A 24,719-nucleotide genomic window follows, 5' to 3' on the forward strand; every position below is an offset into this window, starting at 1 on the left:
ACACACACACACACTTACTCAGTCTGACGTACTGACCAAAGCTAACAGAACTTGAACACACTCGGCGGCAGAGCCGATCGCCGCTGATCAGCGCTGGCGCTCAGGCCAACCCCGACCTTTCCCCCCGACCTTTGCCCCCCGACCTTTGCCCCCGACCTTTGCCCCCTGCTTCAGAGTCGGAGAAGGAGCCGGACTACAGAGACGTGACCATCCGTAAGGACACCAAGGTGAAGGAGCTGTACGACGTGGAGGAGCGTCTGGGGACGTAAGGCTCCGCCCGCGGCGCCGGCGCCTCCGAGCGCGCTCAGTAGCTCTGACCCGGCGCTGTGCCGCCCCCGCAGGGGCAAGTTCGGCCAGGTGTTCAAGCTGGTGGAGAAGGCCACCAAGAAGGTGTGGGCGGGGAAGTTCATCAAGGCGTACTCGGCCAAGGACAAGGACAACGTGCGGCAGGAGATCGGCATCATGAACAGCCTCCACCACCCCAAACTGGTCCAGTGCGTGGACGCCTTCGAGGGGAAGTCCGACATCGTCATGGTGCTGGAGATGTAAGAGTGTCTCACCCGGAGGTGCCTCACCTTCACCCTCACATCTGTCCTCTTTAGAAAAAGGCTTTTTAAATGCTTTTTTCCCCTTTTGGAAACGTTCTCATTCTGCTTAGCTTTTATTGATACGACTTCTCCTTCACCTGTGACCCGTCTTTGATGCACGCTTTGTATTCATCAGTGAATCACACTCACATATATATATATACATATATATACATGCACAGTAAGTGTGTGTGTGTGTGTGTGTGTGTGTGTGTGTGTGTGCCGAGAGCAAATATACTGACTGGACGTGACGATGTGAAACACGAAGCAGCAGCTGATGGAAACAGAGAAGGACGACTCTGCTGCCGTGGAAAATCATTTTCTATCCAACTATGTGAAGAATGTGACAGCGGCTGTTTCCTGTCTGCTAATTTTAGATGCACACACACACACACACACACACACACACACACACACACACATACACAAAGAGGATGTTTTTGAATGTGTAATTACTTTTTCTTTAACTGCTCCAGTCTTTCTGAGAGAGGTTTTACCGGAATGTTCCTCGTACTTGATCGTGGACGTGAAGAAGGTCCACCTTCTGATGGTGGATATTCATCCAATCGGAGGCCGGAAACAAACTTAATGTTCTTCCGAGGAAGGGAGGCGTTTCCTGCCGTCTGATAAGGTTTAACTGTGATGGTTTAGTGGCCACAGCAACACACACGCACAGCCATCATGGGTCACAGCACAGGTGTGTGTGTGTGTGTGTGTGTGTGTGTGTGTGTGTGTGTGTCTCAACTCACAGTGGTTTTTGAGCTTCTCCAGCGTAGATGCTAAACGCCACAGCAATGGTTATTCAGCCCCGGTATGAAACTGATCTGGTGCTTAACTCGCTTCCGACGCCTGCCGCGTGTCCTCGCCGCCCTCCAGGATCTCAGGAGGCGAGCTGTTCGAGCGCATCATCGACGAGGACTTTGAGCTGACGGAGAGGGAGGTGATCAAGTACATGCTGCAGATCATCGACGGCGTCAGCTTCATCCACAAACAGGGGATCGTCCACCTGGACCTGAAGCCGGAGAACATCATGTGTGTCAACAAGACGGGCAGCAAGATCAAACTCATCGACTTCGGGCTGGCGCGGCGGCTAGGTACCGGCATGCACGGCTAGCAAGGACTGCTAGTCCTGTAGGCACTTTGAGCAGCGCTACTTATCTCAGCAGGGTTTAGCACAGAGTATGTTATTTCAACCGTGCTATTATTGTAATAGCTGGTGTTTGTGATGGTACAGATGTTCTTGTGTTAGAAGTGTTAGACATGACATGCATTGGCGGCGTATTTGGTGTTAACCGCTTTGGTTCCAGTAGGGTTAGCCGTCTTCTACATGTTAGCACTGTTAGCAATCTTCAACGTGTTTACAGTGTTAGCAATCTTCAATGTGTTAGCAGTGTTAGCAATCTTCAGCGTGGAAGCAATGTTAGCGATCTTCAGCGTGGTAGCAATGTTAGCAATCTTTAATATATTAGCGGTGTTACTGACCTCCAGTGTGATAGCAGTGTAAGGGAGCTTCACTGTATTATCAGTGCTAGCAATCTGCAATGTGTTAACAATCTTCAATGTGTTAGCAATTTAGCAATCATCAATGTGTTAGCAGTGTTAGCAATCTTGTTAGCAATCGGATGCACCTGCTGCGGTGCAGTCAGACGGATTCGTCACCTTCTCCCTATGATTTCTCCTAGAAAGTGCCGGAACTCTGAAGGTTTTGTTCGGTACCCCGGAGTTTGTGGCGCCGGAGGTCATCAACTACGAGGCCATCAGCTACCCGACCGACATGTGGAGTATAGGAGTCATCTGCTACATCCTGTAAGCTCACACTGCCTGGGCCTCTTTGAGCGACTCCAGCTTTAGCTTCCCTTCGGTCTAATTTACTTCTAGTTCACCTTTGTTTTCCCTTCAGTTTAGCCTGAAAGATTTCCACACCTGAAATTCAGCCGTACGTCATGTAGCATTCCACGTCACGGGTACTCGTAGCCCAGTTCAGTGTGTATCATAGCCCGTCTGACCCCGTCTGACCCCGTCTGACCCCGTCTGACCCCGTCTGACCCCGTCTGACCCCGTCTGACCCCGTCTGACCCCGTCTGACCCCCCAGGCTGAGCGGCCTCTCCCCCTTCATGGGCGACAACGACAACGAGACTCTGTCCAACGTCACTTCGGCCACCTGGGACTTCGAGGACGAAGCCTTCGATGAAATTTCGGACAACGCCAAGGACTTCATCACCAAGTTGCTGAAGAAGGACATGAGGTGAGGAACGTATCCCCTCGGTCCACATGGTTCCGGTGCTGGCGAGCGGGTTAGCAGGAAGTGCCTCCTCACCCTTGTTTGATCCGCCGGAGAGAGCAGACCTCAGCTCACATCGCTGGAGTGGTTGCGCTCCAACCATGCAAACACTTCTTCTAATCAATGGGAAGCTATGGGAGGGCGGTGCTGTGGAGCAGATGTTAGCCCGGCTCCACCACGGCAGGAGGTCTCTGGTCGGACTCCCATGGTGGGGCTTTCTGTGTGGACCCTCCGTGTTCCCTTCCTCGCCTACGTCAGGTTCCTCCGTGTTCTCCGTGTTCCTCCCACCGTCCACTAACACGTGGGAGCTTCATCGGAGGCCCAAAAGTGTCCAGATAAGTGCCTGTCGGTGTAGGATGTTCTCCTCTCTGGTACCATCACTGCCCGGATGGGCTCCAGAGGCTCGCAACCCCGGGTGCAATTTTTCAGGAAGCTGCGGCTCTGATGGTTCAAACCCCTCGGCATCTTCAACCCTCTTCAGCGTCATCGTCATCCAGGACCTCAGCCGTGATGTCCTGCTCCAGGCAGTTCATGAGAAGTGAAACAGAAAAGGACCTTTGAAACCCTGAGAAGGAGCTGCTCTCGTATATCAGAGCATCAGATGGTTCAGAGATCTGTCTATGTTATTCAACTCACATGTGTGTGTGTGTGTGTGTGTGTGTGTGTGTGTGTGTGTGTGTGTGTGTTGTCAGGGCTCGGCTGAGTTGCGCTCAGTGTCTTGAACATCCCTGGCTGAAGCAGGACACCAACACCATGAAAGCCAAGAAGTTGTCCAAGGAGCGGATGAAGAAGTACATCCTGAGGAGGAAGTGGCAGGTAAACCAGGTTCAACACGGGGTTCCTTCTGACCTCAGGGTGCGAAGAAGCTGTGGTTGATCTTCTCCTTCTGTGGCAGAAAACGGGCCACGCTGTCCGGGCCATCGGCCGCCTGTCGTCCATGGCAATGATGGCGGGCGTCAGCGCCAAGAAGGGTTCGCCCACCGAAGGTACCACGGCAACCACTCGCTGGTCCTGCTCATTTGGGGAATGACCGGTTCAAGTGTGTGTGTGTGTGTGTGTGTGTGTGTGTGTGTGTGTTCAGAGGACAACCAGTTCCTGGAGTGCTTGGAGTACGAGCAGAAAACAGAGTCCAAGCCAAGCTTCAGCTCCGTCATCAAGGACGTGGAGGTGGTGGAGGGAAGCGCCGCCCGCTTCGACTGCAAGATAGAAGGTACCTGGTGGAGGGTGGACCACACCTGGCAGATGGGGAGGGGTCAGTAATGGTCAGTGTGTGTGTGTGTGTGTGTGTGTGTGAGCGCAGGCTACCCCGACCCCGAGGTGGTCTGGTACAAAGACGACCAGCCAATCAAAGAAACCCGACACTTCCAGATCGACTACGACGAAGACGGGAACTGCAGCCTGGTCATTTCCGAGGTCAGAAGGTCCATTATTGTCCCTGCAGGTTCTGCCTGAGCGCAGGAACCTGCCTTGTATGAGTCTGTCCTTCATCACGCCGCCGTACGGCTCCTGCCTCCACGCCAAAGCGAAGGTCGTTGCCTCGACGACGGGCATTTATTTGGTCCCATCTGGGCTTCTAATGACATCGGGGCTTTGGGTGGAGGTAAGTCTGCTAGGTCGACTCTTAGATGATGGAACTTCAACCTAGCAGACTTGTTAGGTGGACTCGTGCCCCCTGATGTCTGTGGAGATCATGGACAAGCTATTAGGAAACCACATGGATCAGACTCTTCTGGCTCGGCTGGCTGATCTTTGACCACCTGGTTCGAACCCGCAGGTTTCAGGCGACGACGACGCCAAGTACACGGTGAAGGCGGTGAACAGTCTGGGGGAGGCGACCTGCACCGCTGAGCTGCTGGTGGAGGTGATGGCTGGTGAAGAAGAAGAAGAAGAAGAGGAGGAGGAGGAGGAGGAGGAGGAGGAGTAGAGCATCGCAAGAGGAGGAGGAGCAGGAGACCAACTCAACCTGTCAGACTTTCTGGAGGTTCTGATGGAGCAGCTGGTTGGGTTTGAAACATCAGGATAGCTACTTTTCAGTCCTTTTCACCGCAGGCTACGCCCCCAAGATTTAAACATGGAGACACCAGCCCCCTTTCTAGTACTTCCTGTGCAGATACAGCATAATGCTGGGGTTTCTGTCTGTTCTGAGGAAACATCTTAAGCATTTAAAAGTTCCACCTGGTGGTGGAATGTTCTCAAATTCAGCAAGTTTCTCTGTCCGTCCATCCAGTTGAATCCTATGTTTCCACCAACAAGGTCGCCCCAGATATGCCAGCTAGGAGGTTGCCACCAGAGTGAAGCTGAAAGCCGGTGTGGTCGTCCACCCCGAGCCAGATGTGTGTAGATGTGGGTCCACCATCACCGCCACCAATGCAGCACCTGCTCATACTGAAAGAATCAGGCTAGATGCTAACGTTAGCTCCTCCGTGGGGGTTCCACGAGTGTGTGAAGGTTCTGGTGACCAGGGGTCGGGCGATACCACATCCCATGGCAACACACGGCAAAGGCCAGCCTGTAACCAGGCGAAGGTCTTCTGGAGGGGGAGTTAGCCTGATACGACGTGCACGAAACACATTCCCGAGCAGCTCCGCAGGTGACTTCCGGGGGAGGAAAACGGTTAGCTTGGAAAACCGAAGCAGGGGTGACGAGAACATGGAACGAGAAGCCCGACGCCATCGTCCCCCTTCTAACATGCTAACATGCTAACATGCTAACGCCGATGATCTGAATCAGAAATATTGACCGGCTCGCGAGCAGGCCAGACTACACCTTCTCGCTCCCAAGCCGGCGTCAGATATCCACGAGATAGGAACCCCTGTCTTGTCAGTTTTCAAAAAAGCCGTGGAGGAACCCAACTTCTCATTTAGAACAGAAAGATGCGGAAAATATAAAGACCGCTTTTCTAGAGCTTTAGATCTAGATACCAATGTTGACTAATGTCACATACCGACTAATGTGACCCTGTGGGAACCTTCACCATTCCTCAGGCTGGGAGCGAGAACATGTCGGGCCAGCTAGCAGGTCCATGGCAAATGGAGACAGACTGGCCCCTGGGCTTGCATCCCATAATACACCTTGACTGTTCCGTCACCTTGTGCCAGGAAGTGGTTCATCCCAGACACCGGGTTCTTCACCTGGTTCTCTCCAGGTGAGGAGCCTGGGGTTATTCCAGGTCCACACGATGAGTTTAGAAGGAACAGATTTACACTTTTTCCTTGTATAACATAAACAATTCCATCCAGACCAATGAATTGAATAAAACATGATCGCTGTAGCAAAAGCGGCTCATGACAGACTCTAAAGCTAATGCTTGTGAATGTCATCAAAACTGATTTATCAATTCTATTCAAGTTAGCGCCGTTAGCCAAAACATGAGCTAACGACGACAAATGTACAGTCATGGCCAAAAGTTTTGAGAATGACACTTTCACAAAGTCAGTTCCTTCAGGGTTTTGAGATGTTTGCCAGATGTTTCTATGGTTGTGTCATTCTCAAAACTTTTGGCCGTGACTAATTTTTAACGGCGGCGTCAGCGGCTAAACTTTGGAGTTGCCGCCCGCTGACCAATGTGAGAGGACGTCGCTGGTTAGCCGTCGATGCTAACACCGCTACTGCCACCCCCTCCAGGGAGAGGAGTGTCGGTCCCCCTTCCACTTGGCTCCGTGCGAGTGTTTGTTCCTCGAACATGGCCATCGGTCGTAGAACCGACGGACGGAGATGCCGCTATGCTAACGTGACCCGTGATCCGTCAGCGCCACAGAGCCGCTGACCAGGAATGAGCAGAACCCGTTCCTCCCCTGCGCTCCTCCTTTTATCCCACGACTCGCCTTAACTTTCCTGTTTAGGCGCCTTTTCTCCTTCTTCTGTCTTGTTTGTGGCATTGCTGTTTAGTTGTTTTAATCCAGACGACCTTCTGCAGCTAGCATCACCTTTGCCTACCGCACGTAGCCTTAGACGGAAGCGGGGGACATGATGGTGTCCCCCGTCTACGCCTCACGTTTTGTCTTCTCCCGGGAGGAAGTTCTCGACCCCCGTTTCCTTTTTCTGTCTTAAATCATTTTGGTTGCCGTGTTTGCACTTAAAGGTCCTTTCTGATTTCGAATCCCGCCGGGAACGCCGGGAGCGCCGGGAGCGACCTCTGACGGAAAACCCTTCTGCCGGGTTCTCGGTCAGGTCTGCGCCATCAGACGGTCCAGACCTCCTTCTTTGAGACGCTCCGAGGACTTCCGCACGTATCCCTGACAAATTAGTCCGTCGGTAAAACAGAAAAGCCATCTTTTATAAACATTTTTAAGAAATTAATTTCAAAATACAAGCCACAGCGTGTGTTTCAAGCTCAGAGACTGGAGGATCTTGGTGTTCTCGGCGGGAAACTTGAGCGACGCGTCCAAACCAACCGGCGTCGTCGTCTTCTTCTTCTTCTTGGCCACATTCCATTCCTTTGCGTGCACTCATTTATTGTGCAGTGTGCAGACATTTATTTAAAGGGCTGATTCAGACTCAACCAAAGAGGCTTCTGGATTCACAGGTGTGTGTATGTGTGTGTGTGAGAGTGAGAGCGTGTGTGTGCGTGCCTGTGTGTGCCTTCGTGTGTGTTGTGCTGTCATTCCTCTGCGCGATTATTTTCAGAATATTTTTATTTTTAGACTTATTTAATGCACCGAGTCGTGAGCATCGCGCCGTCCTCGCAGGTCTTCGCCCGGAACCCGAGCGTCCCTGCGGAGATGTCTGGAGGTGATCTCTGTGTTTTGTATAAATGCCGAGCGGTGTGACTAACTGCAGAGCGACACGTACCACACACGACGACTGTAGTTACTCACCCAGTATCAATAAATTTTTATCACAAACTGCCCGCATGGATTATTCCTGCCCCGTGCCTCGACAGCTCAAACACCCATGAATGATTCCAAGGGTCAGTAAGAGTCCGCGGTGATAGAAAACACCGTTCCGTTCAGTATCCTGGAATCTGGACCGATGAGTGCATCAACTGACAAGTTGTCCGAGACCCGAGCCTTTGCTCTCTCGATTTTTATTTTGATTTTTTTTTTCCCTCTGCGGTCGGAGCCCAGATCTGAGTGAGGAACGAGCTGGATGAGCGTCTGACGCCGACGTGGTTGCCGCTGTCCCTGAAGTGGCGTTCAAAGACAGCGGGACGCACCGCCGCCACTAGATAGCCCAGAAAAATGCTGACAAAACACGGGCAAAGTGTGAGTGCTGTGGACCTGAAGTCCACGTGCCCATGAAGAGACGGAGAGGTTGTTGTCGGTGAGATACCGTGACGGAGAGCATCATCATGGATTGGTGCGGCAGGAACGTCCGAAGCCCGGAGCTCGGTCCTGGACGCAGGCTCTGGTCCGACCAAGTGAGGGACACTCCAATGTCCACCAGGAGACCCGGAGACATGCTTGACGGACGAACAGGGGAACCAATCACGGCTGACACTTGGGGCGGGGCATAACCTGGAAGGGTCTGCTGTCAATCATCTGACTATCTCCTCCCTCACTCACACAGTCGGACAATCCAGGGCCTTCAATGAATCTAGAGAACACGGGGACTCTACGGTCAGTCGGATGTAACAGTGATGGAGAAAAATCACCATCACAAACGCTCTCTGGTCTGGACAGGGCCGCGCTCCCCCTGAAGCTCCAGCGAGCTGGACCGTTGTGGAAGTCTTCGTCTTACTTGGTTGATGAAAATCAGACCAGCAGGAAGAAGCCCAGGCTTTCTCTCTGTGCGTGTGTTACGTTTCTTCGATCACATCAGAAAAGGACAGATTCTTTTCTATTGGGTGTTTATTGATTACCTATTGAAGATGGTGTAGCGGCCCGTTCCCCCGCCGGCCGCTAGGGGGCGCTGGTCAGCGACACACGCCGGAAGTACGCACCTTGCCATTACGTCACAACCGGAAGTCCCGATCTGAGCAGGCGCCCCATGTTAGCCGTAGTCAGAGATTCGCTGCGTGTTGCAAAGTGAGAATCGCCGTCGTGCCCGTCATCCGTGCGTCTCCCCCGGTTGTTCGCTATGGCGGGAACCGCACTGAAGAGGCTGATGGCCGAATACAAACGTGAGTGGAGCCGCTGCGTCCCGAACCGCAGCCCGGGGAGCTAGCAGGCAGCTAAAGCTAGCAGACCTGCTTAGCCCCGGTGTCTGAGGAACCAGACTCCCCCCGGGAAAGCAGGACTTTCTCCTGGGGATGGGATCCGCACTCCCCGAGACCACCAGAGATCGGAGCCGCGGGTCTGTCGAACAGCGGGAGCGGCTCCTTTCGTTCGGCCATACTGGGCCCGTCCAGCCCGCTGCGCTGTGGCTTCGGTTCGGACACCCGGGGTGGCCGATTGAAAAGGCCGCCTCGCTACCAAGCTGAAGTTATCATTCATTTATTCATTCTCACTGTCATTTCTATTATTGATATTATTTCTGACTGTCAGCTTGCCCTTGCCCCGAACAAAGTCCGGATTGAATGCTCGCCCCTGAATCGGCGCCATTTACGACAAGAAACTATTCGAGGAAACATCATTTGTATCATGAGAAGCTTTAATTAGCCCGAGAAGAGATTCAAGCTAGCGAGCTAATGTTAGCCTGTTGCTACACACCTCTGCTAGTTAGCATGGTAGCTAACACCTCAACAACTTCTTATGTACGACACTAAGTGTGTGTGTGTGTGTGTGTGTGTGTGTGTGTGTGTTACAGAGCTGACTCTGAACCCACCTGAAGGCATCGTCGCAGGTCAGTTTGATTAATTAAAACACTTTAAGGCTGAGGTGATCATTGTATCAGTCATTTGTCTAATTTGAATACATTTATATTTGTGTTTGTTTGTGTGTGTGTGTGTGAGAGAGCAACAGATTAGCGATATCTAAAGACTGATTAAACGTGTGTGTCTTAGGTCCTGCTAATGAGGAGAACTTCTTTGAGTGGGAGGCTCTAATCATGTGAGTTGATTACACGACACTCACTGTGGGCAGAAGTTGATGGCAGAGCTGTGATATCAGGTGAAGAGATCCTGATCAAGATATCTAATGAAGCGTCCATGTGTCAAAAGCTGAGAGTTGTAAATGTCTTGGCATCTTAGTCAAAATAGATCCATGTCAAATTGCCCGATAATTATAGGAGATGAAGTTTTCCTGCTGTGAGAGTTTGTTCAGCGGGTCAGCAGCCTCTGGGGGTTCCTCTGACAGCTTGTGAATCTTCTCAAAGCTTCACCACAGCTGCTAGAAGCTGATGACCTGTGAGGAGATGTCCTCCCGGAGCCGCACTGTGTTTGCAGCTGGGCTCCAGCAGGGAGAGCCCTTGACTCACTGTGAAGGAGCTCAGAGAAGGTCTCAACCCTGACCAGGCGTGAACAGCCACATGTAAGGCAGGACCTGACAACTGTCATACAAACATCCAGATGTTCCAGCGCAGGGAAGAACTCAACGACTGAATGCTGATTTCAAAGTAATTTCACCTCGAATTGATTCTTACATCGTCGTAACAGTCAGCCGACGTCGGTTGTCGACAAACATCCATGTTGTCTCAGACTGTGTTTGGATGGAGGCAGGAAGTTATTCCACACTCCACAGCGACAATCAATACCTATTGATAAACTGACCAGTTTCAAGAGTTAAAATAAAGCTCTGCAGCGTGAGGTGGAAATCTGAACATCTACTGCTGCTGCTCCTCGCCATTCTGTTCCTTTCAGAACGTCTGCCCTGCAATTTACACCAATGACATCATCTTGTCATGGCCTGAAGGCCTGATTCCCCCCACACACACACATACACACACAGTCCACCCCATCAATCACTAATCAATCAGTATATGGATAGGAGATATCTTGTTCAGGCAGGAAGGTTGAGCAGTCAGGTGGTGGTTTTACTATGGGGGGGGGGGGGGGTGCTGGGCTGCAGTACTGAATATGTGTGTGTGTGTGTGTGTGTGTGTGTGTGTGTGTGTCCACAGGGGCCCTCAGGACACGTGCTTTGAGGGCGGGGTGTTCCCGGCTGTCCTCAGCTTCCCATCTGATTACCCCCTCAGCCCCCCCAAGATGAGGTTCACCTGCGACATGTTCCACCCCAACAGTGAGTGTTGTGAGGAGGCGAGTGTGTTGCTGTCCGCCCTGTGATTAGCGGGCTGGAGGTGATGTCACGGTGTAGGGAAGGAGCCTGTTGATTAGAGGGCGCAGCGTGGCTGACCCCCATCATCATCATCATCATGGTCTTCATCATTACCTCCTCAGACCCTCTGCACCGCAGCAGGGCCTCAGAACATTTAAAGCTTCTGACGGGCGCCTTGACATCACCTGGAAATAGGTTAGAACTTAAAGACTTGAACTTCTGCTGGTCCTCAGAATGAATCCCTCTTTGAAACACGATGTCCTGCTCTCAGAAGTTCCTGGTCGTACGGACGCCTTTTTAGTGTTTCCTGGAGGAATGGAGGGAATGTGCTAGAAAGAGGGCAGGAAGCAGATGTTTGGTGGTGGATCAAAAGTAGGTCTAGATATCAGGGGCCCTCACATGTGGGCCAGAATGTGAAGAACCGCACGTGTTCTACTGAGGGACTGTTCTGGGCCTCCTACACACACACACACACACACACACACTTCTCCTGCATCAACATCCTGCAGCAGCTGAAACACTTCCCTTCAGATGACACTTTAGCTCTCCCTGTTGCCATGACGACATACAATGTATATTTGCCCCATGTGACGAGATGCAGGTGTTGGTGAACACACACACACACACACACACACACACACACCTGCATGACAGGAAGGAAGCACTCACCCGCCCGTATGTTTGATTACCCTGATAGAGCTTTACGACCTGCCATGAAGACCAGACACACACACACACACACACACACACAGGCAGCTAGCTCAGCCTCTACATCCGCTAACGCTGTGCTGTTGTTTACTAGTCTACCCAGACGGGCGGGTGTGCATCTCCATCCTCCACGCGCCAGGCGACGACCCCATGGGCTACGAGAGCAGCGCAGAGAGATGGAGTCCCGTCCAGAGCGTGGAGAAGATCCTGCTGTCCGTGGTCAGCATGCTGGCGGGTAGGACGTCGCCACCGGGATCTCCTGTCTCACGATGATGATAACCTCAGATGTTCTGAAGCCGTGTGACCTGGTGATGCCCCGGCGTCATCAGATGGTTTTCCACCCATGAGTCGGACGTCCTGACCGCCTCCTGTCTCCCACCAGAGCCCAACGATGAGAGCGGCGCCAACGTGGATGCGTCCAAAATGTGGCGAGAAGACCGCGATCAGTTCTACAAACTGGCCCAGAAGATCGTACGCAAGTCGCTGGGCCTCTAGAGAGGACATCACCCCTTGACCCAAGGCGTCTGTGTATGTATGTGTGTGTGTGTGTCCTCCACACACTCACACACACACTCACAGGGCTGCATCAGTCAGCGAAGAGATGGGCGCCCTGAAGTCAGTGGTCACATGGTCACAACGCCATGATGGGTTCCCCCCCCCCCCCCCCCCCCCCCCCCATCCCAAGATGGCCGCTGTCCAAGCTCCAAGGATGTGATGTCACTATCTCTGATGTTCAGGGAACAAACCCGCTAGAACCCAGACACTCACGTACGTCTCCCCGGCTACCAGATGGCGGCGAATACAGCGCCGCCGTCCCATTGGTGATGTCATCATGTTTCAATAACCTGGTTCAAAAGCGCCGCCGGGGTTCGAACTCTACGCACTTTATGTTCCCGATGTTTGTTCCTGCTGAGGGAACCAAGGAGAACCACGGACGCTGACCAGAGCAGGAAGCAGAGGCGTGCACGCGCTGCTAGCATCATGTGACCTTTAGCAGAATAAAAACCCCAACTGACCTTTGACCCCCTGTCTTTACTGGCCGGAGCTCCTGGGGACGCTTTGTGTCTCGGCTTGTCCTGACAGAAACACTGCCTTCAAAGAGCTTGGCGTGCAGGCGGCCATTAGCGCAACACACTGCTATTACGTGTGTGTGTGTGTGTGTGTGTGTGTGTGTGTGTGTGTGTGTGTGTGTGTGTGTGTGTGTGTGCGTGTGCGTGTGCGCGTGTGTGCGCGCGCGCGCGCGATCTTGTAAATACAGATTCCTCAGAGATGAGTGCACTGAGGAGAAGCTTCTGCGTCCCAGGCCTCCTAGTTCAGGGACAAGCTGGAGGTCTGCTGAGCGCTGGTCCACTGACCATCAGCTCCTTGGACCAGGAGCAGCCAGATGTTCGGTGGTCAAACTGCAAGCGTGGCGCCGGTCAGCCGATCCATGAACCCAGATGTCCTGCCGTCTGAACTTGCAGAAGGTCAAGAAGAGACGAATCATTGAGTTATTTCATCCCCGTTCGAGAAGCTGAGGGTGAAACGGAAAGTTCTAGAGGTCTTCCGACTCGGAACCCGAGGGTCTGGATCCGAGCGGCCCGTCACAAGCTCCGCCCCCGCTGCTCCCGCCGTTTCCTGTTTCTTCCTGACTGAGTGGCAGGTGGAGGTGAAGAGGGCGCCCGAGGAGGCCTTCATGTTTTCCGTGTTCCTGTTTTTTCCGTGTGAATTGTTTGTCAACACGTGTCAGGGACTTGTTGTTTCCTGCCCCTGCAGACCTTCAGGAGGTCCTGCTGCAGCTCAGGACGCCGCCTGGATCCACGGCTCAGGTGTTCAGGCACGTGAGGGGGTGCGGCCGGCGCCGGGGATTCCCGGCGGCGCTGATCACACGCCGCTCGTCCTTTTCATCTGCGTGTGATCGTGTTTCATCCTGACCCGACCTGGGCTCTCCAGGCGGCGGCGGCGGCTCCAGACAGAGGAGGCGGAGCCTCCCACGCCTTTTCAACCCCTGAAACCCGACCCGCCGGCCCCGCAGGACCCACGCTAACGTCTCAGCCCCATTCTGACTCAACGCAAACGCTGGACAGATACTTAGAATCGGGAACCAGAGGACACTTCCTGTTGTGCTTCTTATCCGTCCATCAGAAGCTCCCCTGATGTCGCAGGAAAGGACAGCCGGGGAATCGGGCTGGAGATCCACAGGCCCTGATCCACCGGCAGCACAAATATGTAAACACTGATGTTCTACTCCTCCCAAGATGTCCAGGAGGAGAACCTCCATCGGTCTGAGGGAGGTCTCAGCACTTGAATCGCAGAGAACGTGTGAACGTGAGGAGCAGGAGGTGAACATGAGGAGAGGTTGAAAGCTGCTAGCATAGCAGGCTAGCGGTCGCTAACACACGGGACAGGACCGAGCTGGTGTTAGCCTCCATGGTGTTAGCCTCCATGGTGTTAGCCTCCATGGTTAGCGGTGTGTGGAGACAGATGGTCGCAAGCCACAGATCTCAGACCAACCGCTTGGTTTCTCCAACTCTGTCGGTCCAGTGACCAGCAGAAGGTCTGCTCTGCGGTGGTCTCCTGGAGGAGGTCCATCTGCAGCCACGGCTCTGAAGATCTCAACTCCCCACAGGGGGAAGGGAGTGGCTGGTGGGTCTGCAGGAGCACAAAGATGGGATGTTTTGATGGGTTCTTCTCATGTGCCCTCTTGTTCCTGTCCTCCAGGAACTGTATCTGAGCGCAGCAGCTTGTTGTGATGGTCCTGTGATGAAGACGATGAAGGTCGGCGAATCAAAGGAGAGCCTGATGTGTTTGGTCTGTGGTGACGCAGGTGTGCGGGAGGAGGCGGAGCCTCCCTGGCCCCGCCTCCTCCCAGCTGCTCCCAGCTGCAGGTGAAAGCAGCAGCAGTCAGGCGGGAGATGAGAGGCAGGAAGCTGTCAGGTGATCCGGGGTAAACAAGAAGGTCCAGAGGAGAAGGTTTGAGCTCAGACCGGGTGGAACATCTGGAGTGCCAGGCTGAGCCAGGACCAGGACCAGGACCGGGACCAGGACCAGGATGAGCTGCTGACAGGTTTGCTGTTGAGAAAATCCGAAGGTCACAGGCTTCGTTTTTGATTTGGATAGCTGGTTCCTCTCAGCAGGACCTCGCTCGGGTTTGTTGTGGATGAAGGCTCCTGGTCCTTCACAGGTCTTCAGATGTTGACATGAAGACTGAGCTCTAGAACCTGGAAACAGATCCGTGACTCTCGGCTCTGCCGGTTCCAGACCAGGAACCCGGTTTCATCTGAAGGTCCGACCTTGATTTCTGAGTCCGCCCACCACAATATCCAGGTTGAGACTTTATAATCACCGATGTCCCTCAGAAGAACCACGTCTCCGTTGTTTCTCCGTCTCCTCCAGCCGCTGAAGAACCCCGACATCTCCGTCGGTGTGTGGACGTCCATCGGAGCCCCGGAGAAGAGGTTCTCGCAGCCGACGAAGATGAGGGTCAGATGTGTTTGATCATGAAGATCCACCGCCGTCAGCCTGAAGCAGGCTTTCCATTTCAGAGCTCTTTTTTCTGCGTGTCCTTCACCTCCTCCCGTAGGACGACGTCGGAGACAGGAGGTAGGTTCTCGGCCCGGAGGCCGATGGCGCCCTGATCACATGACCGCCCTCTGACGGGAAGATGGCGGCCAGCGAAGCCCGCTGAGTCACAGCGCCGCCCAGCATGGCCTCGGCGTGCCGCCTGGCGCTCCTCGCCGGGGCGCTTCTCGCCGCCGCCGCCGTCCAGGGACAGAGCTGGAGACCCTGCACAGGTTGGCACACACAGAGCTGCCTAGCATAGCCTAGCTTAGCCTAGCTTAGCCTAGCTTAGCACGTGGGCTGGCCAGGATTAAACATTAACGCGCTACATGCAAGCGGGCTCCAAATGCAAGTAACCATAATTGGATGAAGACCGGCAATGGGGAGAACCTGATGTTGGAGAACCCTGTCTAGAACCCTAACCCTAACCCTCTCCTCATGAGGACCAGGGTCGGACCTGTGGCCTCCATCGCAGGTCAACCAACGGATCTGCGTTGTCTTCCAGACCTGCTGCCTCTGGACCTGCTGGCTCGAGTCCTGCCGGGCCCTGGAGAAGCTCCGCCCCCGCAGGTCGGAGGTGGGGGGGTTTGGGGGCAAAGGGGGCGGGACCGAGCTGATCCGGGATCTCCTGACCACCAGGTGGAGATGGTCCAGTCCAGGGGCTCCCGGGGGCTCCGCCTCTCCGCCGCCATGGCGACGGCGCTGAGCTTTCCTGCCTCCCAAATCTTCACCAACTGTGACTTCTTCCCCGCCGAGTTCTCATTGGTCGTCACCGTCAAGCTGCCCGGGCTGGGGCGGGAGGTGAGGAGGGGGCGGAGCCAGGGGCCGGTACCTGGTCCGGTCCGGTCCGGACTCACCCGGTCCTCTCCGCTTCCAGAAGGAGTTCATCTTCTCCATCCTGGACCAGAGCAGCGGAGCCCTGCTGCTGGGCCTCCGGGTCTCGGAGAAGCGTCTCCAGCTGCTGGTCGCCCCCGGCGACGGGGAACGCCGCCGCCGCCGCCGCCTGAGCTTCAGGGACGTGCGGCTGGACGACGACCGCTGGCACACGGCGGTCCTGGCGGTCAGCGGGTTCCACGCCACGCTGACCGTGGACTGCGGGATCCCCCTGGAGATGTGAGTGGTCCTCCTTCAGACCCGGGTCTGTGGAGGTCCAGGGGTCACCCGTCTCCTGTCCCCCAGGACGCAGTCCAGAACCTTCCCCGGGGCCCTCAGCACCAGAGGGGCCCGGTTCTTCATCGGCGGCCGGAGGAGGCGGAGCGGGAGGTTCTCGGTGAGTCCCGTCACGGACCGGTCCGGACCAGGTGAGCAGGTGCCGCTCCTGCAGAAACCCCTTGTGCTGACGCACCGGGAGCCAGCGGCCCCCACCCTGTACTTAACCGCTAGCTTAGCATGGCTAATGGTCTGCGGAGATCGAAGCTCCGCCCTCCAGAGTCCCAATCCAGAACCGTCCCGTGTGGTCAGGGTCTCCTCCGACAGCTGGTTCTGCTTCCCGGGTCGGACGCCACGCCGCGGCTCTGCCCCTCCTCCGGCCCGCACCTGGCCCAGATCTCCGTCCCACAGCTTCTCCGGTCTGCACCGGTCCAGCCGGGACCAGGACCGGGACCAGGACCGGGACCAGCCTACCCCTATGGTGAGGAGCAGGACCTGCAAGGTGTCCATGTTATATCAGAGGTGTGGTGTGTCTGTTATTACACAGGTCTGTTGTGTGTGTGTGTGAGTATATTAAATCACAGATGTAGTGTGTGTTATTACTCATGTGTGACGTTTAACCGGTCAGGTAAACACGACTGACCTGCTGGTTCACCTTCTCCATCCTGGTTCCATGGGAAACATGTTCACTGCTCGATCTTCATGTTGATATTGTTGTTGAACGGCAGCGACTCGCATTACAGCTGTGTGTGTGTGTGTGTGTGTGTGTGTGTGTGTGTGTGTGTGTGTGTGTGTGTGTGTGTGTGTGTGTGTGTGTGTTTAGGCTGTACACTGCAGCCTGTGATGGTATCAGTGATTCAGTAACCTGAGCTACACAGTGACTGAAGAGGTGGAGATACTTCCCGTGTGTGTGTGTGTGTGTGTGTGCGTGTGTGTGTCTGTGTGTGTGTCTGCGTGTGTGTGTGTCAGCTATTCCTCATGTTGTGGGGACTCTCCTGTGTCACAATAAGTTTGTTTTGCAGTAGAAGCGTGAATGTTCTTGTTGAAGGTCTCTGTTGATGTTCTGGTGCTCAGAGGTGGAGACCCGGGTGACGGATGGAGAACGTCCTCCGTGTTCTCCAGCAGAGGAGGGCCAGCTGTGGTTCCACGCTCGTCTGCGGGGCCTCTTCATCTGTGACGGCAGCGTCTGGCAGACCCTGCTGAGCCGTGAGTCTCCTGGGAGGAGCCGTCCAGGTTCCCAGGGTTCTGAAAGAGGTCGCCAGATGTTCTGGAAGCCTCCAAGGAGCACTCGGGGACGCCGGTGAAGTCTTCTCTGTCCACTTTCAAGCATTCTTGCAGGGTCATTAGAAAGCGCAGACTCTTGTCGCTGGAGGATGCTTTTAGAACATCCTGAAGGCCACCGAGGAACATCTTGGTGTCCAGAAAGGCTGAGGGACCTTTGTGCCAACAGCTGGATGGAAGCTGGAAGCATCACTGCTGTTCCCCAGATGAGAAGATAGAATAAACTTTATTGATCCTCACAGAGGAAATGCCTTTTGTCACAGCAACATAACAACTATAATGTCTATTTATATTGGAGAAATATGAATATAAATAGAAGACAGAAGATAGCAAGACAACAAAATGAACAGATAGACATCAGATAAACGGACAACAACAACATCAGGGAGGACAAGGGCAACATCAAGGAAGAGCCAGGGTGAAAAATACATAAAGAGCTGAAGAACAATATAAGTAGAGGCAGCAGAACATCTGAGTCCAAAGTGGAGGCTTTAAGAAGGTTCCCACCGCTTCCAGGAATCTTCACGGCTGTGCTGCGGTGCCTGTTTGCCCTGCAGGTCCAGAGCGTCTGGACTACGTGGAGGAACACCAGGACCTTTACACCAGCTCGGAGACCTTCGACGTGGAGATCTTCTCCATCCCGTCAGAGGGCCTGTTCATGGCCGCTGCCAACAGGTGAGCCGAAACGCAAAGGTCGACGGCGAGGAACCTGAGGGACACACCTGACGGCGTGTTCTCCTGCAGGGACTCCCGTCCCGGATCGGGGATCTACAGGTGGACCGACGGCTCCTTCCGGCTTCACCAGAACATCAGCACCCAGGAGGCCCGCGCCTGGAAGCACTTCGCCATCGACGGCCAGGTGAAGGATCTGAATGTTCCGCATGGTGCCGACAGGATCGCTGACATGTGGCAGGAGAGGAAGAAGACCAGTAGGTTCTGGTGAGGAGCCAGAAGGTCTCCTCCTTCTAGAAAGAGATAAATAGATGCGTTAGAACAGAAGAGGACCTGAACACTTGACCGGACGGATTCCATCTCCAACATGCAGAAGAAGCTGGTGCCTCCTTTCACGAGGGTTCAGACCCCGGTCTCCTTCGCGTCCTGTCCACTCCCGACTTAACAATCCAAGCCCTGCTGAGAAGCACAGGTTCTTTCACTTGGAGTTGGTGTTGCTTCGTTCCTGCCTCTGACAGACTCTGAAGCAGAACTGTGAGATGTTTGTCCATGAAGTTGTTTCTCCCTGATTCACCGGAGGTCCTTTGGCTGAAAGAAATGCAGCGGTTCAGCACGGGTCAGATGTTCTGGAGATAAAGTCATACTGAGGCGGTCTGGACATGGACGGAGGAGGAGGGTGATGATCTGGGTAGGTTGGGAGGTTGCCGCCTCCAGGCAGGAGGTCCAGATGGAGGCTGCAGAGGAGGTTCATGGATGGAGGGCAAGAGGGCAGGCAGGTGATTGGCTGAGGGTCAGAAGGAGAAGCAGGAAATCAAGGTCCCGGTTCTCCTCCCAGATGTCCCGTGTCTGTCTGCTCCAGGAGAAGACCCTCCCTGAGGTTTCTCATCAGCCGCAAGTTGAAGACCTTCTTCATCACCTTCATAGTTCACATCTGACCGATGTTCCGGACCTCTTGAAGTGGCCGAAGCCTCCTCAGCAGCTGGAGAAGGGCCTGCTCTCTGAAGGGTCGCCATGAGGTCCTCGGCAGTGAACCTGCTTGAACCTGCTCGTTCCCTCCGGCAGTAAGTCTCTCGCGAGCAGAAGCTACCGGTTGTCCGACAAACATCTAAAGCGTCCGATTCCTCTCGTGTCCGTCCGGCTCTGGCCTCCGGACCTGGAAGGATCCGGACCTGCCTCTGAGCTCCAGGATCTCCCGGTCCCAGAGGTTCTGCATGATTCCCAGAGAAGACGTGGGGTTTGATGTGTCCTAATCCGGGCTCAGAGCCTAATCCCGTCATTCATCTCTCGACCAGACAATTTGACGGGAGGAAATTCCCCGAGGCTTTGGAGGAGAAACCTGGAGACCCGATCGGTGTTTGATCTTCATGAGACCAAAGCTGCGCTTTCATTTAGAAAGCGTGAACCTCCTTCTCTGGACTCCTTCCGCTGTTTTCGTCCTTCGGACCTGAAACTCCGTGACTGGGTTCCACGGCAGCTCCCTGTGATCAGGACGCTCTCCGTCGGCGCAGCGTTAGCGGCTGAGGCTGGTCCTGAAGGCCACCCTGTCGCTGTCAACCGTCCGAGAAGGATTAAATCCAGGGTTTGCTTGGTGGTCCCGGTTCTCCTCGGCCCGCTCCCACATGTTTACCGAGTTGAACTCGAGTTCTTCGCCGACGACTTTGTCGCCCCGATCGACGGAGCATCGGAGATCACGACAAACGGGATGACCCTCGGGGACCTTCTCCTCTGAACCCAGCAGCGTCTGATCTTCTACCGACGGGTCCCAACACGGAACGGCAAACAGCCGAACCTTTGCCTGCCGGCGATGGTCCCTCCGGGTTCCTCCAGGTTCCTCCAGGTTCCTCAGGGTCCCTCCGGGTTCCTCCGGGTTCCTCTGGGTTCGTCCACGTTCCTCCGGGTTCCTCCAGGTTCCTCCAGGTTCCTCTGGGTTCCTCCAGGTTCCTCCGGGTTCCTCCAGGTTCCTCCAGGTTCCTCCAGGTTCCTCCAGGTTCCTCTGGGTTCCTCAGGGTTCCTCCAGGTTCTTTGGAGTCAGGAGCTGGTGTTTCAAACACTATCACATGATGCGTGATAGTGTTTGGGAAGTTCAAGCCTGGGTTTCGATTGAACCCCCTCACCTTTTGGTTTGGGCTGGAACACCAGGAACCACCTGATCGCCATCTTCTGCTGTCGGCCCGCTTCTCCTCAGAGCTTCCTGGTGGTGGCCAACTCCCGGGAGGCGGAGCCTGAGCTGTCCATCATCTACCGCTGGAGCGTGCGGCGGCGGCGGTTCGTCCGTCACCAGACGCTGCAGACGCACGCGGCGCTGGACTGGGAGGCCTTCCGCATCCACAACCACAGCTTCCTGGTGGTGGCCAATCACAGACAAGGTGACCTTGGCACACGCACACAGACACACACACACACACACACACAGCATCACTAAGACTGCCAGGGTTCTCCTGAGCGCGTTGGTGTCCTCTGAACCTCCCGCTGCTTCTCATGAGCTCCTCGCCGATCCTCCCGTCGTCCCTGCTGGTTTCCACCTGGCCGGGAGCTCTGCTGTCTCCTGACCTTCTGTGGTAGACGGCCTTCAGCAGAGGACGATGGAGGTCAAACAGAACCTGTTGAGATCATGTGGAACACTTTGATCCAGCAAGTGTTTGCTGCTCCATCACAAGAAGCCACCATGCAAATAAGAATAACAATAAGAATAACAATAACAATAAGAACAACTTTATTTATCCTGAAGGAAACTGTCGTGCCAGAGTTACAAGAAGAATATAACAATAATAAAAAAATTTTGCTTGAAACTCTGGCACAACAATTTCCTTCGGGATAAATAAAGTTGTTCTTATCTTGTATAAACAGTAAAAAAAGGGGGAGGAGAATAAGAAATACAAATAAACTATAAAGTGTCTTAAGCAACAAGTGAAGACTATCAAGTGTTTTAAGTACAAAGATTTGAAGATTCTGAAGGAAGAGGAATAAGGAGAATCAGGAGAATAAGGAGAAAGATAAGGAGTGCACAAGAGTATGACAAGGAAAAAATATTGCACATGCAGCTGTTGTGAAATGAAATATTGTACAGTTATGAATTTATATACAGATACATGATTACGTTTACAGTCAGAAGGTGTTTGGAGGACCTGCCGCTACTCGTCTGGTGACCTCACAGTCTGGCTGCACGCAGACACACTCCGCTCAAGAGCTTTTTCCAGGCCGTGAACGTCATCCGGGCTAGTATCGATAGCCTTCCAGTTGTCATGGGAACGTGTGTGTGTGTGTGTGTGTGTGTGTGTGTGTGTGTGTGTGTGTGTGTGTGTGTGTGTGTGTGTGTGTGTGTGTGTGTGTGTGTGTGTGTGAGTCCTATGAAGATAAAAAGAAAAGTTATGTACAAAAGGCTTGTTTTCTCTGATCGTGTGTGTGTGTGTGTGTGTGTGTGTGTGGGTGTGTGTGTGTGTGTGTGTGTGTGTGTGTGTGTGTGTGTGTGTGTGTGTGTGTGTGTGGCAGGGATCCAGCTGAGGCAGGTGTCCTGTGGTCAGATCAGACCCCTGCTGCTCTTTCATGTGGGTCTAATCGGTCCTTTGGAGAAACAATGTCCAACTAGAGGCTGGTAGACTCAGTGCCCTCAGGAGCTCCTCCCTCCATTGAGGTGTTTGCTGTAGATCCCTGATCTCCTGCTCTCCTGCTCTCCTGCTCTCCTGCTCTCCTGCTCTCCTGCTCTGCAGGGCGACAGAGGAACCTTCTTTCAGTGGTGTAATTATGGGTGGTGGCTCGGCCGCCAAGGAGAAACATAAACAAAGGAAATTAAAATCAGTGAACTAAGGAACATTTCAAGTTCCTCCTTGATGTTCCTCACGTCGCTCCTGTCTGGGAAACCATTTGGCCTGGAGGTGAAAGCCGTCCTGAAGATGAGCCAGCCTGAGCAGCTATGCTAATGCTAACCGGTGTAGATGTAGCGGTTGTTCCGTGACCGAGCCGGTTCCTGAGCGAGCGGCTCGCCAGCGCGGTCCGATCCGTGAGCTCCGGCTGACCTTTGACCTTCGCCTTCCAGCCCGGGACTCGGACCACAACATCCTGAGCGTGATCTACCGCTGGAACCCCGAGTCCAAGGTAGGCGTCCCCGACCCGGGTCCAGGAGAGGCCCCGCGGACTCGGTGCCTCCCTGTTAACGTACCGGGCGCCGAAGGTCACGGCGGGAGACCGCGGAGGAGGAGCTCCCCGTCTTCACTGTCCGGTCCGTTGGCCCTCCAGATGTTCGAGGTGAACCAGACCCTGGCCACCTCGGGCGCGTACGACTGGGAGTTCTTCAGCGTCGGGCCGTACCACTTCCTGGCCGTGGCCAACACCTTCGACGGACAGACCACCACCATCAGCTCCACCGTCTACGTCTGGCTGGACGGGCGCTTCTGCGTCTTCCAGAACATCCCGGTCAGTTTGTCCGCCTCCGTCGCCGCCGTCTCCGGCTGACGTTACCATGGCAACGCTGGACCCTGGTGTTTAGTGGTTTGCTTTGCAAGAGCTTTGCTGGCACCTGAGTCTCTGAGCAGATAACAGTGTGTGTGTGTGTGTGTGTGTGTGTGTGTGTGTGTGTGTGTCTGGGGGTTTCCAGCCGCCTGAAGACTTCCATGTGTTTTAAAAGCCATGGTGACCCTCTAATTTGCTGCCAGAAGCAGCAGCAGATGTTGAGGAGCTGCAGGCTCAGGGTCGAAGGTCCAGCGGAGGTCGGGGCGATCGATGAAGATGAGGTAGCAGGATGGAGTCCTGAGAAGGACTGGATCATCTAGAGATGTTTTCTCTGAGCCGCCTTCACTGTCTCCAGTACTTCCACCACAGGAGCCTGGCATTCAAGGATAATCCTGGAGGCCTTGAAGGGCTCCACACACCTGGGCGTGGTTTGAGGGGTTGTTGAGGGTCCTTGAAGATGGTTTTGATGTTTTAGGGGTCCTGAAGGGGACCTTTAGAGTTTTCAAGGAGAATCCTTGAGTGTCTCCTCCGATGTCCTTGGATGTTTTCAAGGTCCTTCCAGAGGCTTCTGCCATAGACTGCCAGTGGAGATACTGGAGGGACTCTTAGAGGCCTTTAGAGGACAATATGGGAGGCTTGATGGATCTTTGAGGGGTCCTTGGAGGTCTTTGAGGAGACCTTAGAGGTCATTGAGGACTCCGTGGAGCTCTTTCAAGGGTCCATGAAGGTACCTTGAGGAGACCTCCACAAATGAAGTTGGTTGTTTGGTCCGTCGAGTCCAAAGATCGAGACGCCGGGTCGCTTTTTCTGCAACTTTAGACAACAAGGTCCTGGTCCTGGTCGGGTTAGGACCTCTGCTGATCGCAGTGTTGCCCGGTCAGCCCGGGTCCCGGTCCTGGCCCGGGTCCCGGTCCTGGTCAACCGTCCCTTCTCCACAGACGGTGGGGGCGACGGACTGGGAGTCGTTCCAGATCGACGGCAGGTTCTTCCTGGCCGTGGCCAACAGCCAGAAGGTCTCGGGCCACGGTCCGAGTGTCTACAGCCTCAACTCCACCGTGTACGAGCTCAACACCCTCACTCAGACCTTCATCCCCTTCCAGGACATCCTGACCCACAGGTGAGTGTCCCCTGACTCCGCCCCTGACTCCGCCCCCGACTCCGCCCCCTGGCTCACCGTTGTAACATCATGCATTCCAGCGCGGTGGACTGGGAGTTCTTCACCGTCGGAGACGAGAAGTTCCTGGTGGTGGCCAACTCCCACGACGGGAGCTCCTACTCTCTCAGCAGCGTGGTCTACAGGTCGGTGTGGCGCCCGCCGGCCCATCGCCATGGCGACGGCCCTGGCTGACGCCCACCTGTGCTTTCAGGTGGCGGGGCTACGAGGGCTTCGTGGAGAGCCACAGCCTGCCCACCTTCGGCTGCAGGGACTGGGAGCACTTCAGGAGCGATGGGGGTTCCTTCCTAGTGTACGCCAGCGCCACCTCCCGCCTCAGCAAGGTCTTCAGGCTGCGCACCTACTGACCCACCAGGACACATCTTCGCACCAGCTAAGCTAGTGAGATGCACGGTAGCAGGAGATCAGCAAGCTCAGACTATGTAACCATGGCAACAGCCCCAGAGGCCGTCAGTGTGCCAGACAGAAGCTGCATCTTTCAAAATAAAAGCGTAATTTATTGCTCTCAGGTTCTCACCTTTCAGTTTATAAGGACTCTTCTGGGTTTTTTTTACGCTTTCTCCAAACTACTAAGAGATTTATTTTTACTTTATTTCTGTTTTCAAGCTGCTTCTTTATATTTATCACACAAAGATGAAAAATAAAAAAAAATGAAACATCTTACAGACTTTTATTCTGACAAACAGCTGTGTGACGTCAGAGCCAGTTGCTCCTGTCGTGACGTCATCGGAGTGGGCGGGGCCAAGCGCTCCCGTTGTGACGTGGGCCGGTGGGCGTGGCCAGGCGA

At 54.4% G+C, this 24,719-nt stretch overlaps 3 protein-coding genes across 3 annotated transcripts in view; all 3 read left to right on the forward strand.

Annotated features, from left to right (window-relative positions):
* Nucleotides 1-7,710, forward strand: part of LOC147235137 (myosin light chain kinase, smooth muscle-like) — a 29,117-nt gene extending 21,407 nt beyond the window's left edge. Inside the window, exons 25-34 of the mRNA XM_086146030.1 lie at nt 175-265; nt 342-545; nt 1,464-1,681; nt 2,270-2,393; nt 2,681-2,833; nt 3,562-3,685; nt 3,765-3,855; nt 3,951-4,079; nt 4,170-4,282; nt 4,644-7,710. Of these exons, the coding sequence (XP_086002156.1) occupies nt 175-265; nt 342-545; nt 1,464-1,681; nt 2,270-2,393; nt 2,681-2,833; nt 3,562-3,685; nt 3,765-3,855; nt 3,951-4,079; nt 4,170-4,282; nt 4,644-4,793 (1,397 nt within the window). The 3' untranslated portion in view covers nt 4,794-7,710. The remainder of the gene's footprint in view (nt 1-174; nt 266-341; nt 546-1,463; nt 1,682-2,269; nt 2,394-2,680; nt 2,834-3,561; nt 3,686-3,764; nt 3,856-3,950; nt 4,080-4,169; nt 4,283-4,643) is intronic.
* Nucleotides 7,711-8,776: 1,066 nt separating this feature from the next.
* Nucleotides 8,777-12,682, forward strand: ube2g2 (ubiquitin-conjugating enzyme E2G 2 (UBC7 homolog, yeast)). Its single transcript, XM_086146029.1, has 6 exons — nt 8,777-8,930; nt 9,557-9,592; nt 9,753-9,798; nt 10,808-10,926; nt 11,765-11,905; nt 12,053-12,682. The coding sequence occupies exons 1-6, from the start codon at nt 8,888-8,890 to the stop codon at nt 12,163-12,165; spliced, it is 498 nt and encodes a 165-aa protein (XP_086002155.1). The 5' UTR covers nt 8,777-8,887; the 3' UTR covers nt 12,166-12,682.
* A 1,986-nt stretch (nt 12,683-14,668) lies between these two features.
* LOC147235139 (thrombospondin-type laminin G domain and EAR repeat-containing protein-like) lies at nt 14,669-24,481 on the forward strand. Its single transcript, XM_086146026.1, has 18 exons — nt 14,669-14,716; nt 14,834-14,935; nt 15,046-15,132; nt 15,233-15,443; nt 15,716-15,780; nt 15,850-16,011; nt 16,088-16,323; nt 16,390-16,480; nt 16,672-16,840; nt 17,434-17,565; nt 18,198-18,315; nt 18,385-18,499; nt 20,498-20,678; nt 22,346-22,404; nt 22,546-22,722; nt 23,697-23,875; nt 23,956-24,057; nt 24,126-24,481. Exons 4-18 carry the CDS (start codon nt 15,356-15,358, stop codon nt 24,277-24,279), a joined length of 2,028 nt encoding a protein of 675 aa, XP_086002152.1. The 5' UTR covers nt 14,669-14,716; nt 14,834-14,935; nt 15,046-15,132; nt 15,233-15,355; the 3' UTR covers nt 24,280-24,481.
* The last annotated feature ends 238 nt before the right edge of the window (nt 24,482-24,719 follow it).

Source organism: Fistularia commersonii, chromosome 4 (genome assembly GCF_037954325.1).
Source record: "Fistularia commersonii isolate RoL2024-O1a breed Wild chromosome 4, RoL_Fcom_v1.0, whole genome shotgun sequence".
NCBI classification, from domain to species: domain Eukaryota; kingdom Metazoa; phylum Chordata; class Actinopteri; order Syngnathiformes; family Fistulariidae; genus Fistularia; species Fistularia commersonii.